The sequence below is a fragment of the Rhineura floridana genome, chromosome 1 (genome assembly GCF_030035675.1).
Source record: "Rhineura floridana isolate rRhiFlo1 chromosome 1, rRhiFlo1.hap2, whole genome shotgun sequence".
NCBI classification, from domain to species: Eukaryota; Metazoa; Chordata; class Lepidosauria; order Squamata; family Rhineuridae; genus Rhineura; species Rhineura floridana.
In genome coordinates, this window is record NC_084480.1 from 158525383 (window position 1) to 158537682 (window position 12300).

General features: G+C 45.2%; 1 protein-coding gene across 6 annotated transcripts in view; it reads left to right on the forward strand.

Moving 5' to 3' along the window:
• Positions 1 to 12300, forward strand: part of VAV1 (vav guanine nucleotide exchange factor 1) — a 141004-nt gene that overhangs the window by 43021 nt on the left and 85683 nt on the right. For 5 of the 6 annotated variants that reach the window (XR_009764428.1, XM_061639412.1, XM_061639393.1 and 2 more), the window contains exons 4-5: positions 3924 to 3989; positions 9721 to 9829. Coding sequence is in view for 5 of the 6 variants with exons in the window: in XM_061639412.1 (XP_061495396.1) it covers positions 3924 to 3989; positions 9721 to 9829 (175 nt within the window). In the remaining variant the exon portion in view is untranslated. Of the gene's footprint in view, positions 1 to 2297; positions 2356 to 3923; positions 3990 to 9720; positions 9830 to 12300 lie in introns of those variants that run through there. The other variant, XM_061639427.1, reaches the window with a different exon arrangement.

Genomic DNA, 12300 nt, shown 5'->3' on the forward strand with positions numbered 1-12300 from the left:
AAGCTGCAGTTTCTGAACCATCTTCAAAGGCAGCCCCACGTAGAGTGCATTGCAGTAATCTAATCTGGAGGTTACCAGAGCATGGACAACTGAAGCCAGGTTATCCCTGTCCAGATAGGGACGTAGTTGGGCCACCAACCGAAGTTAATAGAAGGCACTCCGTGCCACCAAGGCTACCTGAGCCTCAAGTGACAGAGATGGTTCTAGGAGAACCCCCAAGCTACGAACCTGCTCCTTCAGGGGGAGTGCAACCCCATCCAGAACAGGTTGGACATCCACCATCTGGTCAGAAGAGCCACCCACTAGCAGCATCTCAGTCTTGTCTGGATTGAGCCTCGGTTTATTAGCCCTCATCCAGTCCATTGTCGCAGCCAGGCACCGGTTCAGCACATTGACAGCCTCACCTGAAGAAGATGAAAAGGAGAAATAGAGCTGCATGTCATCAGCATACTGATGGCAATGCACTCCAAAGCTCCGGATGACCACACCCAACAGTTTCATGTAGATGTTGAACAGCATGGGGTACAGAACTGACCCCTGCGGAACCCCATACTGGAGAGTCCAGGGTGTCGAGTAATGTTTATATAAGTATATATAAGATGTGTGTAAATCAGCTCGGCTGTGCAACGGCTGTGCTTGTCACTAGTACTGATCCGGCTGACACTTACAGTGGCTGACTGATACATAAGTTACAGAAAATCAGCAAAATTTCAAGAATACCCTTGGTTATGATGTTATTTAAAACTCAGAGAAATCCAACTCCTCATTTAACCCTAGAGGTACCAAACTTTTCAAAGAAATGATCCAACATGCCTCCCTCCTGCTGAGTAGTCTGTTGTTACCCACAACTCTGTCAATGGCCCAAAATGTTATATCGTTTGCCTTATGATGTTTCTCAACAAAGTGTTTGACCAACGGAGAACCCATTCTTTGATGTCTTAGATTGCACAGATGTTCCCCAATTCTAAGTTTGAGTGGTCTCGATGTCTTCCCTACATAGATCCAGTTGCAGGGACAGGAGATGAGGTAGATGACTCCTGCAGAGTTGCAGGTTAGGAAATCTTGGATGTAAATGTGCTTTCCAGTTTTGGGATTGGCAAATAATTTTTTCTTTTGTGTAAATTTACAATATGAGCAGTGGCCACATGGATGGTGTCCTGTTGGATGAGATGTATGAAAAATAGTTGGTTGACACATGTTAACATCGCTCCTTGAATATTCTGTATGGATCAACCAGTCCTTGAGATTTCTTGCTCTTTTGAATGCTACCATAGGTCGTGTTGTCAGGCCTGGCAGATCCTGGACCAAATGCCAATTGGAGCGAATGTATGTTTGGAGTCTCTTAGTAATTGGATTGAACGGAAGGATACATGCTGTGCGGCTCTGCACTGTTCTTTTTTGAGGGCATAACAAAATGTCACGTCTGCAGGCATTGGCTCTGTTCATGGCTGTTCTGACCACCTTTGTAGGGTACCCTCTGTCATAGAAGCGTTGTGCTAGAGACTGGGATTCCTGGAGGTAATCCTGATTTCTTGAGCAGTTACGCTTTACTCTTAAAAATTGGCTATATGGTAGATTATTTTTCAGATGTGCAGGGTGATAACTATCGTACTTGAGAAAAGTGTTCCTGTCAGTGGGTTTATGATAAATAGAAGTGATTAGACTCTTTGAAGATTTCTTAACTGTAGTGTCCAAAAAATTAATCTGCTCTGTACTGCAAGTTGTCTCAAAACTGAGATTGAGATCTTGGACATCAGTCCATTGAAAAAAATCTTCCAACCCATCATGTGTGCCTCGCCAAACTCTGCAGGAGTCATCTACCTCATCTCCTGCCCCTGCAACTGGATCTATGTAGGGAAGACATCGAGACCACTCAAACTTAGAATTGGGGAACATCTGTGCAATCTAAGACATCAAAGAATGGGTGCTCCGTTAGTCAAACACTTTGTTGAGAAACATCATAAGGCAAACGATATAACTTTTTGGGCCATTGACAGAGTTGTGGGTAACAACAGACTACTCAGTAGGAGGGAGGCATTTTGGATCATTTCTTTGAAAAGTTTGGTACCTCTAGGGTTAAATGAGGAGTTGGATTTCTCTGAGTTTTAAATAACATCATAACCAAGGGCATTATTGAAATTTTGCTGATTTTCTGTAACTTATGTATCTGTCAGTCAGCCACTGTAAGTGTCAGCCGGATAGGTACTAGTGACAAGCACAGCCGTTGCACAGCCAAGCTGATTTACACACATCTTATATATACTATCAGCATTTGAGTTCAGTTTGTATGCAGTGTGGGCCTGTTTTAGAGAATGTGCATTGCCTGACAAAGGAAAGATAAACAGATCCTCACAGGTCAGTACAGGGCTATTCCCTTCTGTTCTCCCAGGGGAGGGTTGGAAGTGTTATGTTTAAGCTGTTTTGCCACGACCAGTGTAAGATTCTGTCTCTTCTGAGACACATTATAGCTCTCTAAGTTGTCAGTATCATGTCAAAGTTCTAGGATAACACATGACAACTTTTTTAAACAAAGTTTTTTTAAAAAAATGTCTTTTAAACGTTTGTTAAATGAGTCATATGAAGTGTGGTCTCTAAAATATTTTCAAGACCACAGTGTTGGCTTCACTATAGTGATTTGAGTTTGTTTTAATGTTTGTAGCTCCTGACGAAGGACCAGTTCCGAAACGCGTTGAGCTTTTAATAAACTTCTTCCAGCACCAGAGCTTGCCTCTCTATCCTGCCCTTTGTTTGGTGCTGTTCCCTTTTGTTTCTGCCACAAGAAATCTTAGTCTTTGAGGTGCCTCAAGAATCTTTGTTGTTTTGTTGCAACAGACTAAAAGAGAAACCCCTCTAGACCTTTCTCAGCTGGTAGTGCCATGGAGCAGTAGGGACTATTTTCAAGGGGTATATTGCTTTTCTGGGGTTCCTTTTTGGAAAAACCACAGGTCCTGCCACAAGCCGATAATCTTTACTCTAGCCTTTTATCATCTTGACTTGGACTGAGAATGGGTCAGCACTGTCTGCATTGTCTATTTTAGTTACCAATTACAGAGACTGTATATGGCACCACTGGAAAATATTTTATTCAGACACGCCCTGGGCCTTTTGTCTAGGACTGTTCTTTTTAACTGGCCTCTGTAACCCATGCCTTTTGCCATATCGTGATGTGCAGACAAACAGATGTCACTTTTTGTAGCATGGAGATAATAACAGTTATCAGCTGCTAACTATGGCATATCAAACCACAATTTTCAAGACAGTATTAACAGAACCAGTCAAAAAGTTGGCTACCTTATGTTACTAGGCAGTGGCTACTTTGTGACAATGTATTGACCATAGATGGCAATTAAGTTCACCCATCAGAGTTAGGCAGCTCTTGCTGAATGCTGCCTGAGGTCGAGTGACCAAGCAAGGGGGCTGCGACATCTGAGAGAAGGAACCTCCATCCTTCTATAAATGCAAACAGGGTTTTTAATTTTATTATTTATTTTATTATTTTGTTTATTATATTTGTATCCCACCCTTCTTCTCAGAAAGAGTCCAGGTTTTTTATATTGTTACAGTAGGGCCCCACTTTTCAGCGCCCTGCTTTTTGGCGTTTCGCTAACATGGTGGCGCCAGCAGGGCTATCAGCTGTAGTGCGGGGAGCTCCAGCTGCCGTGCTCCAGCTAACAGCAATCAGCTGGAGCGCGTGAGCTCCCCGTGCTACAGCTGATTGCTGTCAGCTGGAGCTCCCCATGCTGTAGCTGATCACTGTCAGCTGGAGTGCGGTGGCTGGAATACAGTAGGGCCCCACTTTCCAGCATTTTTTGCTTTTTGGCAGGGGCCTGGAACATAACCTGCCGTATGAGTGGGGTCCTACTGTACTTGATTTGCTTGTGGGTGTTACAGTCTGATCTTAAACCATCTTTATTATTTTACAGGCCATTCCCTACTGAGGACAGCATCGCTGATGATGACATATACAGTGGCTTATCGGATCAGATTGAGTAAGGAGCAAATTTGTTCTGGGAGGGGTAAATCATTCATCCCAAGCATTGTCACATTTTCCTGGAAGGATTGCTAGGCCTTGAACAAATGTGTGAACATCAGAAATTCAGCAGGTTCCTAAGCCTGCAGTATAGAAGTGTATATTGAGGAAAATGTTTTCAGGTTTTGTGTAGGGTCCTACCAATCACATTTAATAACATCTTCTCTAGGAAGCTGAATAAATGTTGACTAGAAGGAACTATGGAACCAGATATTTTTTAAAAGGGTGCAGACCCAGAGTTTTAAGACATGGGGATGCTAAATGGATTTTTGAATGCCAAGTAGAGAGATATAAGATTGGAAGTGGTTCTAAGACATAAAGATGCATTTCAATGTCACCTTTATGGTTAGAAGGAGCATGCTAAGTGTGCATCAGCTTCACTCTGAAAGTAAAGGAATTCAGCTCTTCAGAAGTAACATTGAGGGATTGGTCTTGAAATCTGTATCCACCAGAGTCAGCTATAGCTCCATGGCAAAGCACATACTTTGTATACAGAAGCAGGATTGGCGCTAAAGGGTGGCCAGGTTGGGCCCTAGCTGAGGGCCACAGGGCCCCCTGAGGGCCCCCTCAATAGGGTGGGGGAGGAGTAGTGCTCCCCTTCCGCTATCCGCAGCAGAGTAGTGCCGCAGATCACAGGGAGAGAGCTTCCAAGTTGCCCACCCATTCACTGGCTCCACCTACCTATCTCCTGTCTTTTGCGGCTGCAACGGCTGTGCGCACAGGACTGCCATTAACCAAGATGGTGGCCGAGGTTTCTCTAAGGTGCTGATGTCCCTGCCACCATCTTGGTTGATGGCAGGGATGCACGCGCATAGCATGCATGTGTGCCATCAACCAAGATGGCAGTGGAGGCTTCAGCCCCTTAGGGAAACCTTGACCGCCATCTTGGTTAATGGCAGCCCAGCGCACACAGCCGCAAAAGACAGGAGAGACAGGTAGGTGGGGGGCGCACATGTGTGTGTGCATGCCGGGGTCCGAGGCAAGCTGGTGCCCAAGGGCCCTGGCATGCCTGGCACTGGCCCTGTACAGAAGGGCCCAGGTTCAGTCCCTGGCATCTCCATATATAACTGGGAAAGACCCCTGTCTGAAATCTTGGGAACCCACTGCCAGCTAGGGATGTGCTAGAATTCAGCGGAATTTGGATTTGGCACTGAATTTTCCATTAATTCACTTATTTGCTATCATTGTGGATCGGATTTTTACGTAGTGATTTTCCACAGTTATTTTCAGAAATTGTTTTTTTTTAAATTCCATGGCTAAAATATTAATATCAATATTTTAATTGATATTCCCTTGAATTTATTGATATTTCCTTTAAAAATATCAATATTAATAGTATTGTTTTTGGGAAAAACCAGATCGATAGACACAGTGGCTTGCGGACAAAGAATGAACTCAATACCAGCCTGTTGGATGGAATGCTTTTGAACTGACACTAGCCAACAGATCCCATCCCTGCTGCCAGTCAGTGTAGACTATTCTGGGCTAGATGGATCAATCATCTGACTCAATATATGGCAGCTTCCTATGTTCTCCTAGCCCAATTGCACAAGTCTCCTAAACAGTTGCTTGCGGCAGCAGTAATTTTTGTGGCACTGAAGAAGAAATGAGTGACCTGAGAAGTCTGTGTCTCAGATTGAGCAGTCTCCATTTGCACCCTACCATAAGATATGCTTCTCAGATGACAGAGGGCAACTAGCCATGCCATCAAAAAAGTTTGGGATGCAAGCTCCATTCCCTGTTCTTCCACAGACACTTGTGTGACTTTGGCTAAGGATGGATTCACACAACCCTGTTTATTTTACATGGGGAATGCTATTACCACATGACAAGCCTGGTTATTTGGAGTTGCTACATTGTGTCCAGAGAACATTGGTGACCATTCTGGAAACCAAATTGTACAAGGAATGGTTGAAAGCGCTGAATATGTTTAGCCTGGAGAACAGAAGATTAACAGGGGATATCATAGTGGCCTTCAAATATCTGAAGAGCTAACTACACAGAAAATGGAGTAGATTTGTTCTCTGTTTCTCCAGAGGGTAGGCCTAGAGCTGTTGGGTGGAAATTGCAAAGAACCAATGGTAAGAGCTGTTCAACAGTGAAACAGAGGAGTAATGATGGGCTCTCCTTCATTAGAAGTATTTAAGCAGAAGCTGGATAGGCATCAGTAAGGGATGCTGCATTGCACTCTGATTGAGCAGGGAGTTGGACCTCCAAGGTTCCGTCCAACTCTGTTTTGGTATGATCCAGCCAAAAACAACCTTTCAACACACAGAGACAAAGGCCCATAATGAGGGAAAGGATTGGAATAAGTTTATCACTATGTGGCTGCAGTAGCCATGGGTCAACTGAGTCTACCTCAACTCACAGTGCTCAATATTAATGCTCTCCTGTAAAGCAGGTCTAACCAGCTTCCTTTTTTGTGTGTGCTCTGATCCTTTGGAACAACTTCAGTTTCTTGCTGTTTGTCCCTATCGCAGCACAGCAGCACCTTATCTTTGGAGTTTTCTCATCTCAGGATTTGACCTGAGGTTCAGGGATTTGCCTCCTTCTTGGGGTCTACATGCGGCCAGAATCCAAGGTGGGGCACATGCTGTTTTCTGGTGTCTTTATGAACCTTTTTCCCAGACCCAGCCCGATGATTTTTTTCCCCTCAGCCATGACAAGACGTGAGAGATTTGGATTGTGGGACCACGGGCTATGCTTCCTGGAAGAAGGACTGCTGGCAAGTGATGGGTTGCACTTCACAAGGACTGGGAAGAACGTGTTTGGCCACAGCATGGAGAAGTTCATCAGGAGGACTTTAAAATGAATCCTAAGGAGGAGGGAGATGTGAACTTGGTGGTAACGACTGATGAAGACTTGTGCACAGTAATGGGGACAGAGAGATCGGCTCTAACAGGGCCCAGTAACAGTCCTCAGAAACATGTAGTAAGGAAGCCAAGCCATAAATTACATGGTCTTCAATGTCTGTATACTAATGCACAAAGCATGGGTAACAAGCAGGACAAACTTGAACTCTTACTAGAGGAGAGTAATTATGACTTAATAGGTATAACTGAAACTTGGTGGGATGACTCCCATGACTGGAATACAGAAAGTGGAGGAAGCAACCAGAGGATCAGCTATCCTGGACTTGATTCTAACTAATAGAGATGATTTGGTTAATGAAGTGGCAGTTACGGGAACTCTGGGAGAAAGTGACCACATCATACTTGAATTCTTGATTTTAACAGAAGGAAAAGCTGAGAGTAGCCATATGTGCACCCTGGACTTCAGGAAAGCTGATTTTAATAAACTCAAAACAATTGTAAGTATGGTTCCATGGCAAGCCACCCTAATGAGAAAAGGAATCGAAGATGGGTGGGAGTTTCTAAAAAAGGAAATTCTAAAAGTGCAATGGCAAGCAATTCCCACAAGGAAAAAAGGGGGGAAACAGCAGAAGAAGCCAATGTGGCTTCAAAAAAAGCTTAGAGTTGACCTGAAAACAAAAAGGACACATACAGGAAGTGGAAAGAAGGCCAGGCCACAAAGGAAGAGTACAGGTAGGTATCATGGAATTGCAGGGATGGTGTCAGGAAGGCTAAATCTGAGAATGAGCTGAGGTTAGCGACGGATGCTAAAAGCAACAAAAAAGCTTTCTTCAGATACGTCCATAGTAAAAGACAGAGAAAAGAAATGGTGCTCCAGCTACTCAATGAGGATGGCAAAATGATAACAGATGACAAAGAAAAGGCAGAAGTGCCCAATTCCTACTTTGGCTCAGTCTTCTCCCAAAAAAGGGTCTGTGACCCTCCCAGGAAACATGAAGTAGAAGGGGCAGGATTGGAGCTTGAGCTTGATAGACAAATGGTCAAGGAATACCTAATCACTTTGAGTTCAAATTGGCAGGGCCCGATAAACTGCATCCTAGAGTACTGAAGGAACTGGCTGAAGACCTCTCAGAACCACTGTCTATTATCTTTGCGAAATCGTGGAGGACTGGTGAAGTACCAGATGACTGGAGGAGAGCTAATGTTGTCCCCATCTTCAAAAAGGGCAAAAAAGAGGAACCGGGGAACTACAGACCAGACAGCTTAACATCAATCCCTGGAAAAACTCTGGAGCAGATTATAAAGCAGTACGTCTGTAAACACCTTGCAAACAATGCAGTGATTACTAGGAGCCAACTTGGATTTATGAAGAACAAATTCTGCCAAACTAATGTTATCTCATTTTTTGATCGGGTAACCTTCCTTGTAGACTGTGGGAATGCTGTGGACATAATATATCTCAACTTCAGCAAAGCTTTTGACAAAGTGCCCCATGATATTCTGATTAGCAAGCTAGCTAAATGTGGGCTGGATGGAACTATCAAGTGGATCCACAGTTGTCTCCAGAATTGTACTCAAAAAGTGCTTCTCAAACTGGGTGGAAGTAACAAGTGGGGTACCACAGGGCTCGGTCCTGGGCCTAGTGCTCTTCAACATTTTTATTAACGACTTGGATGAGGAGGTACAGAGCATGCTTATCAAATTTGCAGATGATACAAAATTGAGGGGCACAGCTAATACTGTGGAGGACAGAAACAAAATTCAAACATGTGAGAAGAATCTTGGAATTGTTGTTGACCAGAAGCTGAATATGAGCCAACAGTGTGATGTAGCTGCAAAAAAGGCAAATGCTATATTAGGCAGCATTAACAGAAGTATAGTTTTCAAATCGTGTGAAGTATTAGTCACCCTCTATTCAGCACTGGTTAGGCCTCATCTTGAGTACTGCATCCAGTTCTGGTCTCTGCACTTCAAGAAGGATGCAGACAAACTGGAACAGGTTCAGAGGAGGGCAACAAGGATGATCAGGGGACTGGAAACAAAGCCCTATGAGGAGAGACTGAAAGAACTGGGCATGTTTAGCCTGGAGAAGAGAAGACTGAGGGGAGATATGATAGCACTGTTCAAGTACATGAAAGGTTGTCACATAGAGGACGGCCGGGATCTCTTCTCGATCGTCCCAGAGTGCAGGACACAGAATAATGGGCTGAAATTGCAGGAACCCAGATTTCGACTGAACATCAGGAATAACTTCCTGTTAGAGCCATACGATAATGGAACCAATGACCTAGCGAGGTAGTGGGCTCTCCGGCACTGGAGGCATTCAAGAGGCAGCTGGGCAGCCATTTGTTGGGAATGTTTTGATTTGGATTCCTGCATTAAGCATGGGGTTGGACTTGATGGCCTTATAGGCCCCTTCCAACTCTACTATTCTATGAAGAATGATGTCCCCTTTGTCCATTACATATCCCTGGGTATTTCCCTAGCCCACCAAGTTCCACTGACAGTCTTCACCCTGTAGATCATAGGCTCTGAAACTCAGGGCTAGACCTCAGGAGACCTGGCAACCCTAGTTAGCTGGAGACTCTTCTCATGCCCAAGGGTCATTTAGGGAAGCAGCTAGAGGATTCCCTGTTTAAGTTACCATCTATTTTATATTGTATTTTATTCTTTTAATGTACATCGCCTAGAGTGGCCGTTAATTCGGCCAGATAGGCGACTCAGAAATAAAATTTTATTATTTATTATTATTTATTATTTATTATCTGGATCAAGCTGCCTTGAAATTTGACCTTGTCATCCATTCTCCAAGGAGGATAATGGGTCTAGCTTTTCTTGTGCAGGGGCTAAACTGCTTTCTGTCTTCCTTTCCACCAGTGACACCATGGAAGAAGATGACGACCTCTATGATTGTGTGGAGAACGAGGAGACGGAAGGGGATAACATCTATGAGGTTCTGATGAGGTCAGAACCAAGTGTCATGCCAGTAAGTGGCCAAGTGTTGGTGCTGTACCAAATCATTCCCTGGAAAGCACAATTACTGCTCCTGGCTTCACTGATTCTAGCAGTCTGTTCAAAGAACTTTTAATCATTTCCAGGGTGAGAGGCTGGAGGTGGTCTGGAGTAGTGTTGTGTTGGTGGAAAGTGGTTGCGTGCCCCTGGAGTGAGAGTCCAATCCAACATGAAGCTGTGCCCTTTTGGGTAGCAGACAAGGGGAAAGAGTGGTTTTATCTCAGGGGAGAGCTGGGGTGGGAGTCTCATCTGGTAGTTTTCTTTGTTTGACTGTCTCCTAGTTTCATGTTCCCTGCCACTAACCTCTGCTGTATTTGTTTGTTTTCCAAAGGTGGGTCAGGGAAGTATGTGTTTTGGCCAGCAACAAGGGGGATGGGATGGGAGAGGGACTGCCATTCCTGTGATGGTAGGTAGGGGGAGATATGGCAGTGGGCAAACGTATACAGAGGGGGTGGGGGAAGGCTAGTTACATCAAAGCCCTTGCCCCCTCTGCTTCACCTATTGCATTTCAGAATTTGGGGATGCCAGTCAGCCGACCCCCTGGCTTTGTAATGTTGTTAAATGCCAGTGCCCAAAATAAAACACCTATCATCCACAATTTGATTGTGGATGAGGGGGCAGTCTTAGCATGTAAACTGAGACCTGGGTGGATGAGCTCAATGGCCCCAGTGCTAACCCAGCTTTGTCTACCTGGGTACTCAGTGCAACACCATTGCAGGTCAGAGGGATGGGGAGGGGGTGTTTCAATCCATAAAAATTCCATCTCCCTCATCAGGAGACCCAATCTGGACTGCGTCTGGGTTCTAGGGACTGTTTGTGGTGCTGGGCCAGAGAGACAGAATGGGGATGTTGTTAGGGTACCGTCCAACCCGCTGCCCTACAATCTCCCTAACTGAGCTGGCAGAGGTAATCTCAGATGTGGTGTTAGAGAACCCTTCATGGTGGTGTTGGGGGACTTCAGTATCCACGCTGAGGCTGCCTCAAATGGGCCAGCTTGGATCTTCCTGGCCTCCATGACAACCATAGGGCTCTCTCAATACATCAATGGCCCAATACACGTAGCTGGTCATACCCTCGACCCCGTCTTTGCCACAGAGCAGATTGGTAATACTCTGTTGATTGGGGAACTCACTGTAAGTCCATTGTCATGGACAGATGGTTCCCTGATGAGGTTTGGGTTGAATGTACCTATCCACTCTGTAAGGGTGGGGGACCCACTAAATGGGCTTTTGTCATATGGCCAAGAGAGTGTTGCTCTGAGACCTTTGGAGGCCTGCTGTAACAACTTTCCTAGGCATTTTAGCAACAAAATAACTCAGATTCAGACAGAGGTAGATGCCACATTTAGAGTTAGTCCAATGGAGGCATCCAGAGCACTCTTTTCCATCTGTACTGGATCAGTTTTCAATTATCGTGGCCTGAGGATGTGGACAAGCTGCTTGAAGAAGTGTGACCAACTGTCTGCGCCCTTGACTCTTGCCGTATTGGCTTCTTTGATCTAGCCGCTGGGGGTTGACTGGGTGGATACAGGGAGTGATTAATGCTTCATGGGAGGAGGGGGTGGTACCATCTGTCTCAAAGGAGGCTGTGGTGCATCCCCTCCTTAAGAAGACTCCCTGGACCCAGAAGTGTTAAACAACAATCACCCAGTGGCAAATATTCCAGGTTCAAGAATGCTTGGAGGAAACTGATTACTTGGATCCATTTCAGTCTGGCTTCAGGCCTGGCTGTGACACCTTGGTCGCCCTGATTGATGACATCTATAGGGAGAGAGGTAAGGGGAGTGCAAACCTGCTTGTTCTCCTTGATCTCTCAGCAGCTTTTGATACTTTTGACCATGGGAATCCTTTTGGAGCTTCTCAGGGAGATGTGGGTTGGGGACACTGTGCTTCAGGAGTTGCGCTCATACCTCCAGGCCACTTCCAAAAAATAGTTATGGGAGGCTACTGTTTAGTATCGTGGAAGCTGCCCTGTGGCATTCCTCAGGGTTCCATCTTGTCCCCCATGCTATTTAACATCTGTATGAAGCCTCTGGGATCTGTCATCAGGAGATGTGAAGTGAGGTGTCATCAATGTACAGCTGATACCCAACTCTATCTCTCTGTTCCATCTGAATCAGGAGAGGCAGTTGAGGTGTTGGACCAGTGCTTGGAGACAGTAATGGGCTGGATGTGGGCCAATAAACTGAGGCTGAATCCTGAAAAGACAGAGGTGTTATGTGTCCAGAGTAGGGAAGTAGGGAGATGGCCTGTTCTGAACAGGGTTGCACTCCCTTAGAAGGAACAGGTTCTCAGCTTGGGGGTATTCCTCTATCCAACATTGTCACTGGAGGCTCAGCTGGCCTCAGTGGCTAGGAGTGCCTTTTTCCAGCTCTGATTAGTTCGCAAGCTTTAGCCCCTTTTGGACAAAGATGACTTGGTACTTCATGCTCTGGTAACTTCCAGA